The sequence below is a fragment of the Crinia signifera genome, chromosome 11, assembly GCF_055691185.1.
Source record: "Crinia signifera chromosome 11, ASM5569118v1, whole genome shotgun sequence".
Lineage (NCBI taxonomy): Eukaryota > Metazoa > Chordata > Amphibia > Anura > Myobatrachidae > Crinia > Crinia signifera.
This window is the reverse complement of record NC_139227.1, coordinates 29976588-29989920: the sequence shown is the minus strand read 5'-3', so window position 1 is coordinate 29989920 and position 13333 is coordinate 29976588. Positions and strand designations below refer to the sequence as shown.

Here is a 13333-nt window from a genome sequence, read left to right as displayed (position 1 = left end):
ATGTTTTGGGCAACCCAGCTTTATCCCACGCCAAGCTTCCTGTGCTTCATCTGCAACTTTGTGTATACAGCAATAATACCTGCTCGGTTACAGTCACGGCCCAGCGTCCTTCGTATACTGCAATCAGTGTTTCGTTCCAGTAAATATAGAGATGCCTCGAGCCGTATAGACGCCAAGTGTATGACGACACATCTGTAGCAAAGTATTAACATTTGGGAACTTCCTCACCCAATTTTTTTAGCCGCCATCACCCCTGCCTTCAACTTTCAGAACCATAGGTCTGATTCAGACGTGGACACAGTAGCTTACTTGGAAGTAACAGCAATAGTCCTAATATGGTAATGCAACAGGGGGTGTCATGCCTTCGGCTGAATTACTGATCGGAGGACACAGCATCTGATCATCAGCGACACCATCAGCTGGCTGTGTTACTCAGTCGCCACACCTGCAACAAATAGGCCAAGAAATATCCATTGATCGACATTGATTCTGGCCTCCTCCTCACCCAGAACAGCGGCTACACATTGATGCCGTACTGCGTCCTCTGTCGCAGTACGAGTCCACCACAAGTACTTAACATCGATGCTTTGCAATGTGTAAGGCAGCTTTGTCCACATATGAATAAGGCCTTGTGAGGTTCATTACAGACTCCAACGCTGTTTGGCATAGCTTGCCCATAGCAGTGCCCAGGTCAAGGGCATGGCTAAAGAACGATGTCGATGTTTCCTACCTCCCAGTATTGGGATATAAATCTAGCAGGATGTGGTTTGCATATACCTGTTCCCCATTGTCCGTTCTGGGACCAGAAGCCATTCCGGGATGACGGCTGGAAGTTCTCGGTTCTCTATAGAGGACCAGATTAGTGGTATTCCTAAACCCTTTTCCGTCCATGTATGAAATAGATAAATAAGGCAGGATGTAATGGCGGCCATGCAGGAGGTAATGGCAGCCGTGCAGGATGCCAGCAGAACTCGGACATTTTTAAAGGGGCAATCATTTACAAGCCAAATCCATGCCTGGTGGTTAGGGTTAGGCTGCAGGGAGGGGGTGGTTAGGGTTAGACTGCAGGTACGGGGTGGTTAGGGTTAGGCTGCAGGGACGGAATGGTTAGGGTTAGACTGCAGGGAAGGGGTGGTTAGGGTTAGGCTGCAGGGAAGGGGTGGTTAGGGTTAGACTGCAGGGAAGGGGTGGTTAGGGTTAGGCTGCAGGGAGGGGGTGGTTAGGGTTAGGCTGCATGGAGGGGGTGGTTAGGGTTAGGCTACAGGGACGGGGTGGTTAGGGTTAGGCTGCAGGTACGGGGTGGTTAGGGTTAGACTGCAGGGAGGGAGGGGGTGGTTAGGGTTAGGCTGCAGGGAGGGGGTGGTTAGGGTTAGGCTGCAGGGAGGGGGTGGTTAGGGTTAGGCTGCAGTGAAGGGGTGGTTAGGGTTAGGCTGCAGGGAAGGGGTGGTTAGGGTTAGGCTGCAGGGAGGGGGTGGTTAGGGTTAGACTGCAGGGAGGGGGTGGTTAGGGTTAGACTGCAGGTACGGGGTGGTTAGGGTTAGACTGCAGGTACGGGGTTGGTTAGGGTTAGACTGCAGGGAGGGGGTGGTTGGGATTAGACTGCAGGGAGGGGGTGGTTGGGGTTAGGCTGCAGGGAGGGGGTGGTTAGGGTTGGTCTGCAGGGACGGGGTGGTTGGGGTTAGACTGCAGGGACGGGGTGGTTGGGGTTAGGCTGCAGGGACGGGGTGGTTGGGGTTAGACTGCAGGGAGGGGGTGGTTGGGGTTAGACTGCAGGGAGGGGGTGGTTGGGGTTAGACTGCAGGGAGGGGGTGGTTGGGGTTAGACTGCAGGGAGGGGGTGGTTGGGGTTAGACTGCAGGGACGGGGTGCTTAGGCTTCAGTGACGGGGTGGTTAGGGTTAGGCTGCAGGATGGGTAGGGTAGGCTGCAATAGGGTTAGGTTTAAAATACTGTAATCAGTCCCCATTCTGAGCATCAGGGTTCCACTGTCAAGATTGCTCCTGCCCGCTGGTATTTTGGTACCAACCCCTGTAACATCTAACACACCCAAGGCAAATATCAGTTTGGAGATATTAGTAAATCTATTCAAGTTGACAAAGTGGAAAGAGACCTACAGATGTGGCCAAGCATACCTTACGTATACGTACAAATCTTACTCAAAACACTAGGAGAAGGCAGACTCATTTGTACATAGCCTAAAGGTTTAATTCAGACTTATACATTGGCAGTTTAATTTCACATAACTGGTGTATGAAATCTATGTACATATACTGCGGGAAGTGATCTCAGAGCGTATAGTGACCTTCGGATTCTGCCGTATGAATTCCTGCCACCGCTCATAAGACATGGAACCAATATCATCCTCTCAGCACCTACAGCCATGCCGGTAGAACATAGACCTACTATATGGTGTCCTAATGATGCATCCTCATACATCTAGCCTCAATACACCGCACAGCAAAGGATGTGGCGCTTCATGTACAGGCTCCGACTCAGTCGCACACGGATATAAAAGTGTTAAATATCCCATTAATCAGCAGTCTCCTGGTGCATTGTGGCACTTCATGTACAGACTCCGACTCAGTCGCACACGGATATACAAGTGTTAAATGTCTCATTAATCAGCAGAGTCTCCTGGTGCATCACTGCATGGTGACTAAGACATCTTTTCTGCAAAAAAGTCTCCCGGAGCTAGCGGAGTCGCATTGGCCCTGGCGTGCCAATGGGGACTGTTGAGCGCGGCTGCATCAATGAGGAGGGAACATCTGTATAAACTGCCGTCAATCATAAGTAAATGAGAAATGTGGCAAATATTACACAGGACATCAGGTGGTCTCTAGGAGCTAGAATCATTTACAGTAGAAAGTAAATTGTTTTGTTGTAAAAGCAAAATACAGGTAAAGTCATACAAAAACATACTCAGACCCACTCTTCCTGGCATGTGCCCGCAGCAGCATACCTAATCCTTGCACTGTGCTCAGCATAGCTCTGTGATGCCACCTCCTCTATAGTGGCAGTTGAAGCCTCTTCGAGTTGGCCAGATTATGCCAGTACAATTACCTGAGATTTAAATGTTTCCAAGAGAAAGTTGTTGTTTTTTTATATATAAACGGATATCCCTGGTTGTCAACAGCAGAGGGGTTATAAATTGCTAAAGATTTGTAATATGCTTGCATTGTATTAATAAACTAGTTAAAAGCCTGTCAGAATAACTGATTCTGCAATGTACTTTCACTTTGAGCTGTGATAGTTTTTACTGTGACAGTTTTTAGCAAACACTCTACACCTCCTTCCCAGTATCTATCTGTTCCTACCTCCAATCTGTCTTCACAGCTCTCTCTCCCCATATCCAACATGTGTGAAACAGTGTCCCTGCAAAAATTGCTTTCACTTCACACAAAGGAGTAGTTTGGTCCATTAAGCGGCCTCTAGTGCTCAGTGGCAGTACTTCACCTCATAGAGGTGACAAGTAGTTAGCCTTCTATATAAATAGATTGATGATGATAATTCACATGACAAAATGTAATAGGTATAACATAAACGATACAAGTGATGCGGGGCCCTGTTACATAAAGAGCCTGGGGACAGCACTGTAGATATACAAGGCTGTTTGTAGCTCATTATATGGGCGGGGCAGCTTCCAGAACCCGCCCTCCACTGCTGGCTTATTCTAACTAAACTTTATTGAGTTTGGTCAAAGTTTTCATGCACTTTTAAATGCTGAAGTTCACAAGCCAGGTTGGAAGAATTTACTATGTAACAACTGAAATAAACTCGGCCCATTTGTATCCAAGTCATAAAACTGTAACCGAGCACGCCTGTATTGCGGTCTAGTAGCCTTCCCTGAAGGCACATTTGCATGACGGACTAGCAGGACCGGCGCTAAAATGGAAAATATTCCCATTAAATCAGACTTCTTTACTTTAAAAGCTTTTGCAAGGTAAAACCTGCCTATGGGCTTTATTTTTCCCAAGGATATCATTTCTCTTTATGGCCTCGAAGTGAACCTGCCGAACCCATTTAACACATTAGTCGTCTACTTTATTTTTAATTGAGTTCTGAAAAGTAGTACAGAGCCAACAAGAATGCAGCTTGGCCGGCCTGACCGCTACATCCAGTTCACAGAACACGGAGTCTTTCTGCTTCGTAACTTCTGCTGGTGCAGCCAGCTCCCAAATCTATCAGTGCAGAGGAAGTTGCAGAAAATTAAGGGCACGGAATAAAAATAAAGTTTGTCCATGGAATGATTTGGGAAACGGTGGCTTGTGCGGCTTCTAGTCCCTTTTGTCTTCACAGTTGCTTTATAAAAGTAGAGAGAGGATTCAATTAAAAGTATGAGAAATACTGCAGACTTGTAGGGATCCCGGCAAGTCCTTCAGAATTGGTGCGAGCGTTTCGGGTCATTTACTGCTCAGCCACCATTTAACATCAGAGAAGTTAACGGGGGTATTCAATCCGGCATACGACTGTCTGAGCGCCCCGACAGTCAGAATCTCAGGACGTTTTCGCTTAGCTGGACTGTAACCCGACTGGCTGTCGAGTGTTGGAAAGTGGAACGGTCTGCAAAAAACGGCCGCGGGTTGTCGAAAATCATCCGTGACCTCGACACTCCACAGCCGTTTCCGAAAAAGCAGAAAAAACTTGTTTTAAAGTTGGATCGTCGTACCCTGCCTTCAATGCTGTTGGAAGCAGCAGCATTGAATAGGCAACGGATGCTATTTCCGCAGGCGGAATTATCGTCCGGGATTGAATACCACCCTAAGTACGTGGGACTTTCGTGGCCAAAATAAAGTAATATACTTGTAGTCACATGTATTCCTGTCTATGCTTTCATGAATTCTGGTCAAAAGCTTCTTTTGGGCAAATACAAAAGGCGGTATCCGATTAGCTGCAGTTATTTACCACGGCTAATTGACTTGTCCCAAGGTTATCTGATTAGATTTTGGGGATTTTGTTTCACCTGTACCAGACAGGCGAAACTAAACAAATATGGATGTTTTCCGCGATCACTGCTGCTAAACACACAGGGCTGCTGCTTTTCATGGATCTGATGTATTATCGTGTGAAAATGGGTAATTTACTGTGGCTAATAGGATTCCCTCTAAGAAACATGTAGATGTGTGTTGGTTAGCAAATATCAGAAATCTTGCTGTACAACAGGGATGGAGAACCTTGGCCCTCCAGCTGTTGTTGAACCAGCTATCCCAGCATGCCATGCAACAGTTTTAGCATGGCCAAATAGCTAAACTGTTGCAGGGCATGCTGGGATGTGTAGTTCAACAACAGCTGGTGGGCCAAAGGTTCCCCATCCCTGCTCTACAGCATGAGAACTCTATTTCTACCGTGGGCAGTAGAAAAAATAGGATTTTGGGTACCTACCGGTAAATCCTTTTCTCGTAGTCCATATGGGATACTGGGCTTCACTACTATGGGGATTGAGACCTCCGCAGGAGAGACAGGCACATAAAAGAACTTTCAGTGTGGGTGCACTGGCTCCTCCCCTCAATCTCCCTCCACTAGTCAGTTAATGCAAAAACTGTGCCGAAGGAGAGCATGTGAGGAGTATGTGATAATGTATTGTGGTGAGATTCATCCAGCACACCCAAACGAACAAAAAACATATAAAAGAGGTGAATCCTAACAACTGAAGAGGACACCTGTAACTAGAACAAATCTATAGTCATATTTATCCTATAGAAAACAAGGCAATAAGCCTAACAATAAAGTAGGTCTGACAGCAGAAAAAGCCGCACTGAGGCGGGCTCCCAGTATCCCATATGGACTACGAGAAAAGGATTTACCGGTAGGTACCCAAAATCCTATTTTCTCTACCGTCCAATGGGATACTGGGCTTCACTACTATGGGGAGGTCCCAAAGCTACCAGAACGGGTGGGAACGTGCGGATTCTGCTGTAGAACCGCATTCCCGAACTGGGAATCCTCCCTGGCCAGGGTGTCAAACTTGTAGAACTTCACAAATGTGTGTTGCCCTGACCAAGTTGCGGCCCTGCATAGCTGCATTGCCGACACCCCTCGAGCAGCCGCCCAAGAGGTACCTACAGACCTGGTTGAATGAGCCTTTACTGAAAAAGGAAGCGACAAACCAGCTGATGCATAAGCCTGCTGGATAGTACATCTTATCCACCTGGCAATGGTACGCGTTGAAGCAGGTAAACCCTTCTTCTGCGCATCATAAAGCACAAACAGGCTGTCCGTCTTACGGATCCTAGCTGTGCGCTTGACATACCCCTTAAGGGTGAGGACCACATCCAAGGTATCTGGTATATCTGGGTGTGTCGCGCTAGAAGGAACCACAATAGGTTGGTTTAGGTGGAACCCTGACACCACCTTTGGAAGGAATTGTGGTCTAGTCCTGAGTTCCGCCCTATCGTTGTGGAACACAAGGTAAGGGCTCCGACAAGATAAGGCCCCGAGCTCGGACACCCTCCTGGCCGAAGCTAGAGCCAGCAGAACAACAGTCTTCCAAGTGAGGTGTCGCAGCTCAGACTCTTCCAGTGGAACAAACCGGGCTGATTTTAAGAAAGTAAGAACTACTTCCAAATCCCATGGTGCAGTGGGAGGCACAAAGGGGGGCTGAATCCTCCGCACCCCCTGTAAGAAGGTTTGCACTTCCGGCAAGGCCGCAATCTCTTTCTGAAAAAACACAGATAGTGCGGAGATTTGGACCTTTAAGGAACCCAATCTGAGTCCCTTATCCAGGCCAGCCTGAAGGAAACGTAGCAGACTGTTTAATCGAAAACTGGCCGGAGGCAAGTCATTCTTCTCACACCAGGCAATATATCTGCGCCATATTACATGATAATGAGCAGCCGTCACCGGCTTCCTGGCTTTTATCATTGTAGTGACGACAGAGGGATGGAGACCCTTGTGGACTAAGATCTGCCGCTCAACCTCCAGGCCGTTAAACGTAGCCGCTGTAAGTCCTGGAAGACGAACGGGCCCTGGAGGAGCAGGTCTTCTCTTAGGGGCAGACGCCACGGGTCTTCCACTAGCATGGCCTGAATGTCCCCGTACCAGGCCCTTCTTGGCCAGTCTGGTGCCACCAGTATGGCCTCCGTCCCCTGATGCCGGAGCCGCTTTAGCACCCGAGCCAACAATGGGAGAGGTGGGAAGAGGTACACCAATTGGAAATCCCAGGTCCAGGTGAGAGCGTCCACCGCTATCGCCCCTGGGTCTCTGGTCCGTGCACAGTACATTGCTACCTTGTGGTTCAATCGTGAAGCCATCAGGTCGATCTGAGGGAGCCCCCACAGATCCACTAAGGCATTGAACACTTGAGTGTGAAGGCCCCACTCTCCCGGGTGAAGATCGTGACGACTCAGGAAGTCCGCCTCCCAATTGTCGACCCCCGGGATAAAAATGGCAGACAGGGCCTGGACATTCTGTTCCGCCCAGGACAGAATTTTTGACGCTTCTCTCATGCAAGGCATGCTCTTGGTACCACCCTGCCGATTTATATAGGCCACAGTGGTGGCATTGTCCGACTGGACCTGGATCGCCTTTCCCTGTAACAATGGAGCTGCCTGTAACAGGGCATAGTAGACCGCCCTCAACTCCAGCTTGTTGATATGAAGGCCTGACTCCAGTGGAGACCATCGACCCTGTAGGCGGACTCCCTGTGTCACAGCTCCCCAGCCCCTCAGGCTGGCGTCCGTGGTTACCAGAATCCAGTCCTGGATCTGGAACCGTCTGCCTGCCAACAAATTGGATGAATCTAGCCACCACTGTAGCGAGATCCTGGTTCTTGTTGCAAGGCCAATCCTTCTGTGCATCTGCAGGGGGGAGCCGGACCATTTTGTCAGAATATCCAATTGAAAAGTCCTGGAATGGAAGCGGCCAAATTGTATTGCTTCGAATGAAGCCACCATCTTGCCTAGAAGCCGGAGGCAAAGATGGATCTGTACCAGAGGTGACTGTAGGACCTCCCTGACCAGCTGTTGTATTGCAGTGACCTTTTCCATCGGCAGAAAAACTTTTTGTTCTGATGTATCCAGGATCATGCCCAAGAAAACCATCCTCTGGGTTGGAACCAGCGATGATTTGGGCATGTTTAGGATCCACCCGTGGTCTCTTAGAACCTGTATGGACAGATTGAGAGCACTGCTTAAAGCCTCCGCCGACCCTGCTTTTATTAGCAGGTCGTCCAGGTATGGCACTACATTCACCCTTCGGAGCCTGAGTAGTGACATCATTTCCGCCATTACCTTTGTGAAAACCCGCGGGGCTGTCGACAGGCCGAAAGGTAACGCCCGGAATTGGTAATGGTCGTTCCCCAAGGCAAACCTGAGATAGATTTGGTGTGGGGGCCAGATAGGAATGTGTAGATAGGCGTCTTTGACGTCTATAGAGGCCAGGAACTCCCCTCTTTCTAGGCTGGTGATCACAGAGCGCAAGTACTCCATCCTGAACTTGAACACGCGCAGGAAGGGGTTCAGTGACTTTAGATTCAGGATGGGTCTTACTGAGCCGTCTGGCTTCGGTACCAGGAATAAGTTGGAATAATATCCCTGGCCCTGCTCCGTGTCTGGCACTGGTACAATTACCTGAGACTGAAGCAGCCTGGAAATGGCCCCCTGAAGGAGCACCTGATCTTCCTGGGATGCTGGAAGTGCCGACCTGAAGTATCGTCTGGGAGGGGGTTTGTCGAATTCCAGCCTGTAACCTAGAGAAATGAGACCTCTGGCCCAGGAATCCAGACCCGAGGCGTCCCACACATGGCTGAAATGCAACAATCGCGCTCCCACCGCGAGAGTCTCGTGGCGGGAAAACCCCGTCATGCTGCAGGCTTAGAGGAAGTCGCGGCATTTGGACGGTCCTGGGTGTTGGAGGTGTTAGGCTTCCTAAACTTGCCTCTCGTGCCCCTGCTGGCATTGGAGGCGCCCCTAGCCTTGGGGCGAAACCTGTTCCCACGAAAGGACTGCTGGGAAGCACCTGTGAAGGTACGCTTTGCAACCGTGGGGGCTAATGGAAGGAAGGTAGATTTTCCTGCCGTGGCTTTGGAAATCCAACCGTCTAATTCACTGCCAAACAGCCATTCTCCTGTAAAGGGAATACCCTCCACACTCTTCTTTGAGTCTACATCTGCAGACCACTGCCGCAGCCACAAGGCCCGTCTGGCTGAAACCGCCATGGCTGAATTGCGCGCGTTTATTGCGCCCAATTCCTTTTGTGCCTCGCACAGGATTTTTGCGGTATCCTGAATGTGACGCAGGCTGTCCCCTATCTGGGCCACAGTCATGTCACCCAACAACCCTTCCTGAATCTGGGTTGACCAGGTATGAATAGCCTTGGCCATCCAGCAGCTGGCTAAAACTGGACGCTGGGATGCCCCACTAGCCGTATATATGGACTTGAGGGTAGCTTCCAGCCTTCTGTCCGCCCCGTCCTTAAGGGTGGATACCCCTGGGACTGGTAACAACACCTTCTTAGAGAGGCGGTAAACAGAGGAGTCCACTACCGGTGGCTCCTCCCATTTCTTTCTGCCCAAAGGTTCAAAAGGATATGCATTTGTGAACCTTTTTGAAAGAGTAAACCTCTTATCAGGGTTTTGCCATGCAGCCCTGAAAGCAGTTTCTAACTCTGCCTGCTCAGGGAAGTACACTGGCTGTTTCTTCTGAGTCATGAAGAAAGGATCTCCTTCTGTGGATGCCTCTACTGGGAGATCTAAAACATCCCTAATGGCCCTGATAAGGGGCTCGGGACCATGCACTGCCGTCTCAGGAGCTGGTTCCTGCAGACCCTGCTCCTCACCCTCCTCCAATATGTCCTCATCGTCCTCATCTGTGTCAGGATCCATAGCAGTAGCCTGCCTCTTTTGAGGCTGTGCGGGCGGAGGAGGTACATTTTGGGTATGGAGAATATCCACCCTGGCAGCTAACATGGACAATTCCCTCTGAACCCTCTGCGTTTGCTGAGTGTTAGTGGAAAGCTGTGAAGCCACAGAATCCAACAAGGTCTTTATGTTGGAGGCCCATGCAGGCTCCTGCTCGTCTGCCTGCGACTGCCCCGCAAGCTGTGGGGGAACCCCACTGATCTGGGTGTCAGCACTACTGGGCTGTGGTGACATACAAGCCTCACAAGTAACCTGGGACTGTGACTTGGGCACAAACTTGGTGCTACACACCATACAAGTGAACTTTTTCACCATGATGAGATAGTACTACAATGTCTGTAGTAACAAACACAACCCCCACGCAGTCACACACGTGCACACACTGCTGGATGTGTTTCCTCTGAGTGAAAACAGACTATGTGCTTGCTTTATGCTGTGTCTGTAACTAAACAGTGGGGAAAAAACAGAGCAATTGGGGAGCCAAGTGCACCCTTAACCTGAACTCACAGATCTGGGTGAGCTGGTAACGCTAAACACAGTGATATAAACAACACAGTGTCTGACTAAGCTAGATAGCGCAGCAGCGCTAAATCGCTATAAAAAACCTGCTGTCTCTGCCGTGCTGCAAGTACCCGGATCCACCACGCCAGTGAGGAGCCCTGTAATGGAGTCTGGCAGCGTGTGAAGAAGCAGGAAGTGACAGCGCGCGCCCAGCAGAGCTTGGTCCCGCTCTGAGTGAAGCCCCGCCCCCTTACACGGAGCTGGCGCTTACATATAATTATACTGACATTATTAAAGGTGTAAAATATATATCATACATTATACCCTGAGGGGTGTCCCTGGTGGTCCAGCGGCAGCACCCCTATGCCAGTTATCAGACGCGGTGTTCACGCGGTCCCTGCTGGAGAGCCGCCATTACTAGCCGTCGTCTTGCCGCACCAGAAATGGCTGCGGGGACCCCTTGTGGGACCCCCAGCCTGTACTCACCACCGATGTCTTCAGACCTGTCAGGGGTGCGCGGCGGCTAGGGGACTTGCTCGCTACAGCGCAATGCTGTGCGGTGACAAGTCCCACGCAGGACTGGATTGTCCTGTAGCAGGGTCAGCTCTGCACCTGAAGAGGTCGGGGACTGACCCTTCCCCTGACACCCACGAAGCAGGACAGCTGTGTGGTCACCACAGCACCCCAAAATAACAAACTTGAAAATAAATGTGGAAAAAACTCTGGAGCATCCAGAAGCACTGCCTCTCCTGAGGCACATTTTTCAAAACTGACTAGTGGAGGGAGATTGAGGGGAGGAGCTAGTGCACCCACACTGAAAGTTCTTTTATGTGCCTGTCTCTCCTGCGGAGGTCTCAATCCCCATAGTAGTGAAGCCCAGTATCCCATTGGACGGTAGAGAAAGTATAGTGCAGCACATACTTTTAGTACTGTGCGATGGGATGCCGCGGGAGCGCGCATCCCATCCAGTCACATTGCAGCTTCTCAATGCAACGTGTATGGGGGCCTTCAAGACCGACCTCTGCATCCTGATACAGCGGATTCCATAGGGGCTCCATAAGGGACTCAGGGGTAGATGTATGAAGCAGTGATAAGCGAGGAGAAGTGATAAAGTGCCTGGTACTTTATCACAGCTTCTAACTGTCCCTTTTTAAACCCAGCCTGTAACTTAACAGTCAGGAGCTGATTGGTTGGTGATAAAGTACCTGGCACTATATCACTTCTTCTCCCTTATCACTGCTTCATACATCTCACACTCCCCTACCTCCCAATTCTGAATCGCGCCCATGGTTTGTTAGATTAGGTTGCATTGTGAATGTGGCGCCAAGAAGGAAAAGTTACTTCTACAGACAGAATATATTTTAACCGCTGACCTGGATGCAGCCTTCTAACGTTACTGTTTATTTTTGTTAGGTACAAGTTACGACTATGTGCGAGAGTTTAAGAGGAGCACCGGGACCTGGCATCACACCAAACCCTTATTACCATCTGATCTCCGACGCACAGGCTGCGCAGCATTGCGCATCGCTAATTGCCGACTTTTCCGACTGCAGCTGCAGCAGGGGCTATTCCGCATCCGAGTCTCGCCCTCATGAGCGGCGAGTGGGAGTCTGAAGAAAGACTTAGTTCTGGGGGAGTTAGGGAATACAATCTATAAGCATTAAAGAAACAATATTGCAATCTATCACTTTGCGGCCTTCATATACTGTAGATGGTACATAGAATTGGAGCATTCCATGTTGCATTCTCCTTTCAGAGAGAGAGAGCGCGAGATAGAGAGAGATAATCAAGAAACTAGAAAGACTATAAATTGCCAGGGTGTTGGGATCATATGTGTAAATATCACATTGCTTTATGCTTTCTGGGATGTTGTAATATTCAAGCATGAGGCAATGTATGAAATATCTAGCTTTAATATACAGAACACGGAGACAAAAGTATTTTGATTGGGACGAAAAGAAAAAGACAATCTAGTGTTAAGTATTTGTTATGGACATTTGGCTGCCTTAAAAACAAAAAAGAAACATTTTTTTTGACTTAAACATGCTTAACATTCCTATTTTGGGTTCTGACATAATAGTGGTAGGTATATACGGTTTATTTTTATTTTTTATTTCATTTTACTACGTTTGATGAAATTTTTTACCTCAGAAAAGTTCAGTTCCATATGGTAGTCATCATTTTCCAGGACTTTTGGTTATGTACTCTTTTACGAGTGAATTTTGAAATGAGGATTCAAACACTACTTTTAAATTCCTTTTAACAACCAAAAAAATAACCTGACAAAAAAGTTTTACATGTTTTCAAGTATTTTTGTGGAGAGCTCAGCGAGATAAAAAAAAAATGAAATATTAATCTTCTACCTGTGGTGTTTTATTTAATGTTCATTTGGCTAAATGACATTTACAGTCCTGTTGCGTCTGCTTGTAGTCATGTAAAGAAATATTAACTGTCACTTCCCATTAACAAAACCCTGTGCTCTTAGTCTGGTCATTCCACGGTGAAACCTCACGCACGTCCTTCATTGTAGTGGGAAAAGTTCACAGTATGTTCCATTGTATTGTAATACTGCAACAGGTGGCAAATAACGGTTTCCATCAACAGCTATTGTTTTCAGATGTGCTCCCAAGTCAGAGACTGGATAATGGATTCACGTTTGCAAAATTATAAGAATGTTGGCGCACTTTTTTGTTTTGTTTTTACACAGTAATCCGCAAGTGGACAACGTTATGCAGTGTCTTCTTGCTGCCTGTGTCAATATTGTGTGGTGTGAAATTTTGAAGTCTTGTTTTGTACTAGACCGCTATTCACTGATGATTAGACATGTCTTAGCTGTCTTTGCCGCCTAGTAAGGATCCAGGTATGTGTGAAAGATCCAAACGGTCTATTTAAAATAAAATATATTTTCAATCTCAAAAGCTTGAAAGAATCCACTTAAAATAGATATTTTACATTTCTACTGTGGGTTATTTCTTTTTTTA

At 48.3% G+C, this 13333-nt stretch overlaps 1 protein-coding gene across 1 annotated transcript in view; it reads left to right on the top strand.

Annotated features, from left to right (window-relative positions):
* GAN (gigaxonin) overlaps positions 1 to 12707 on the top strand; it is a 55779-nt gene extending 43072 nt beyond the window's left edge. The window contains 1 exon segment of the mRNA XM_083164998.1: positions 11766 to 12707. Within this exon segment, the coding sequence (XP_083021124.1) occupies positions 11766 to 11947 (182 nt within the window). The 3' untranslated portion in view covers positions 11948 to 12707.
* Positions 12708 to 13333: the final 626 nt, after the last annotated feature.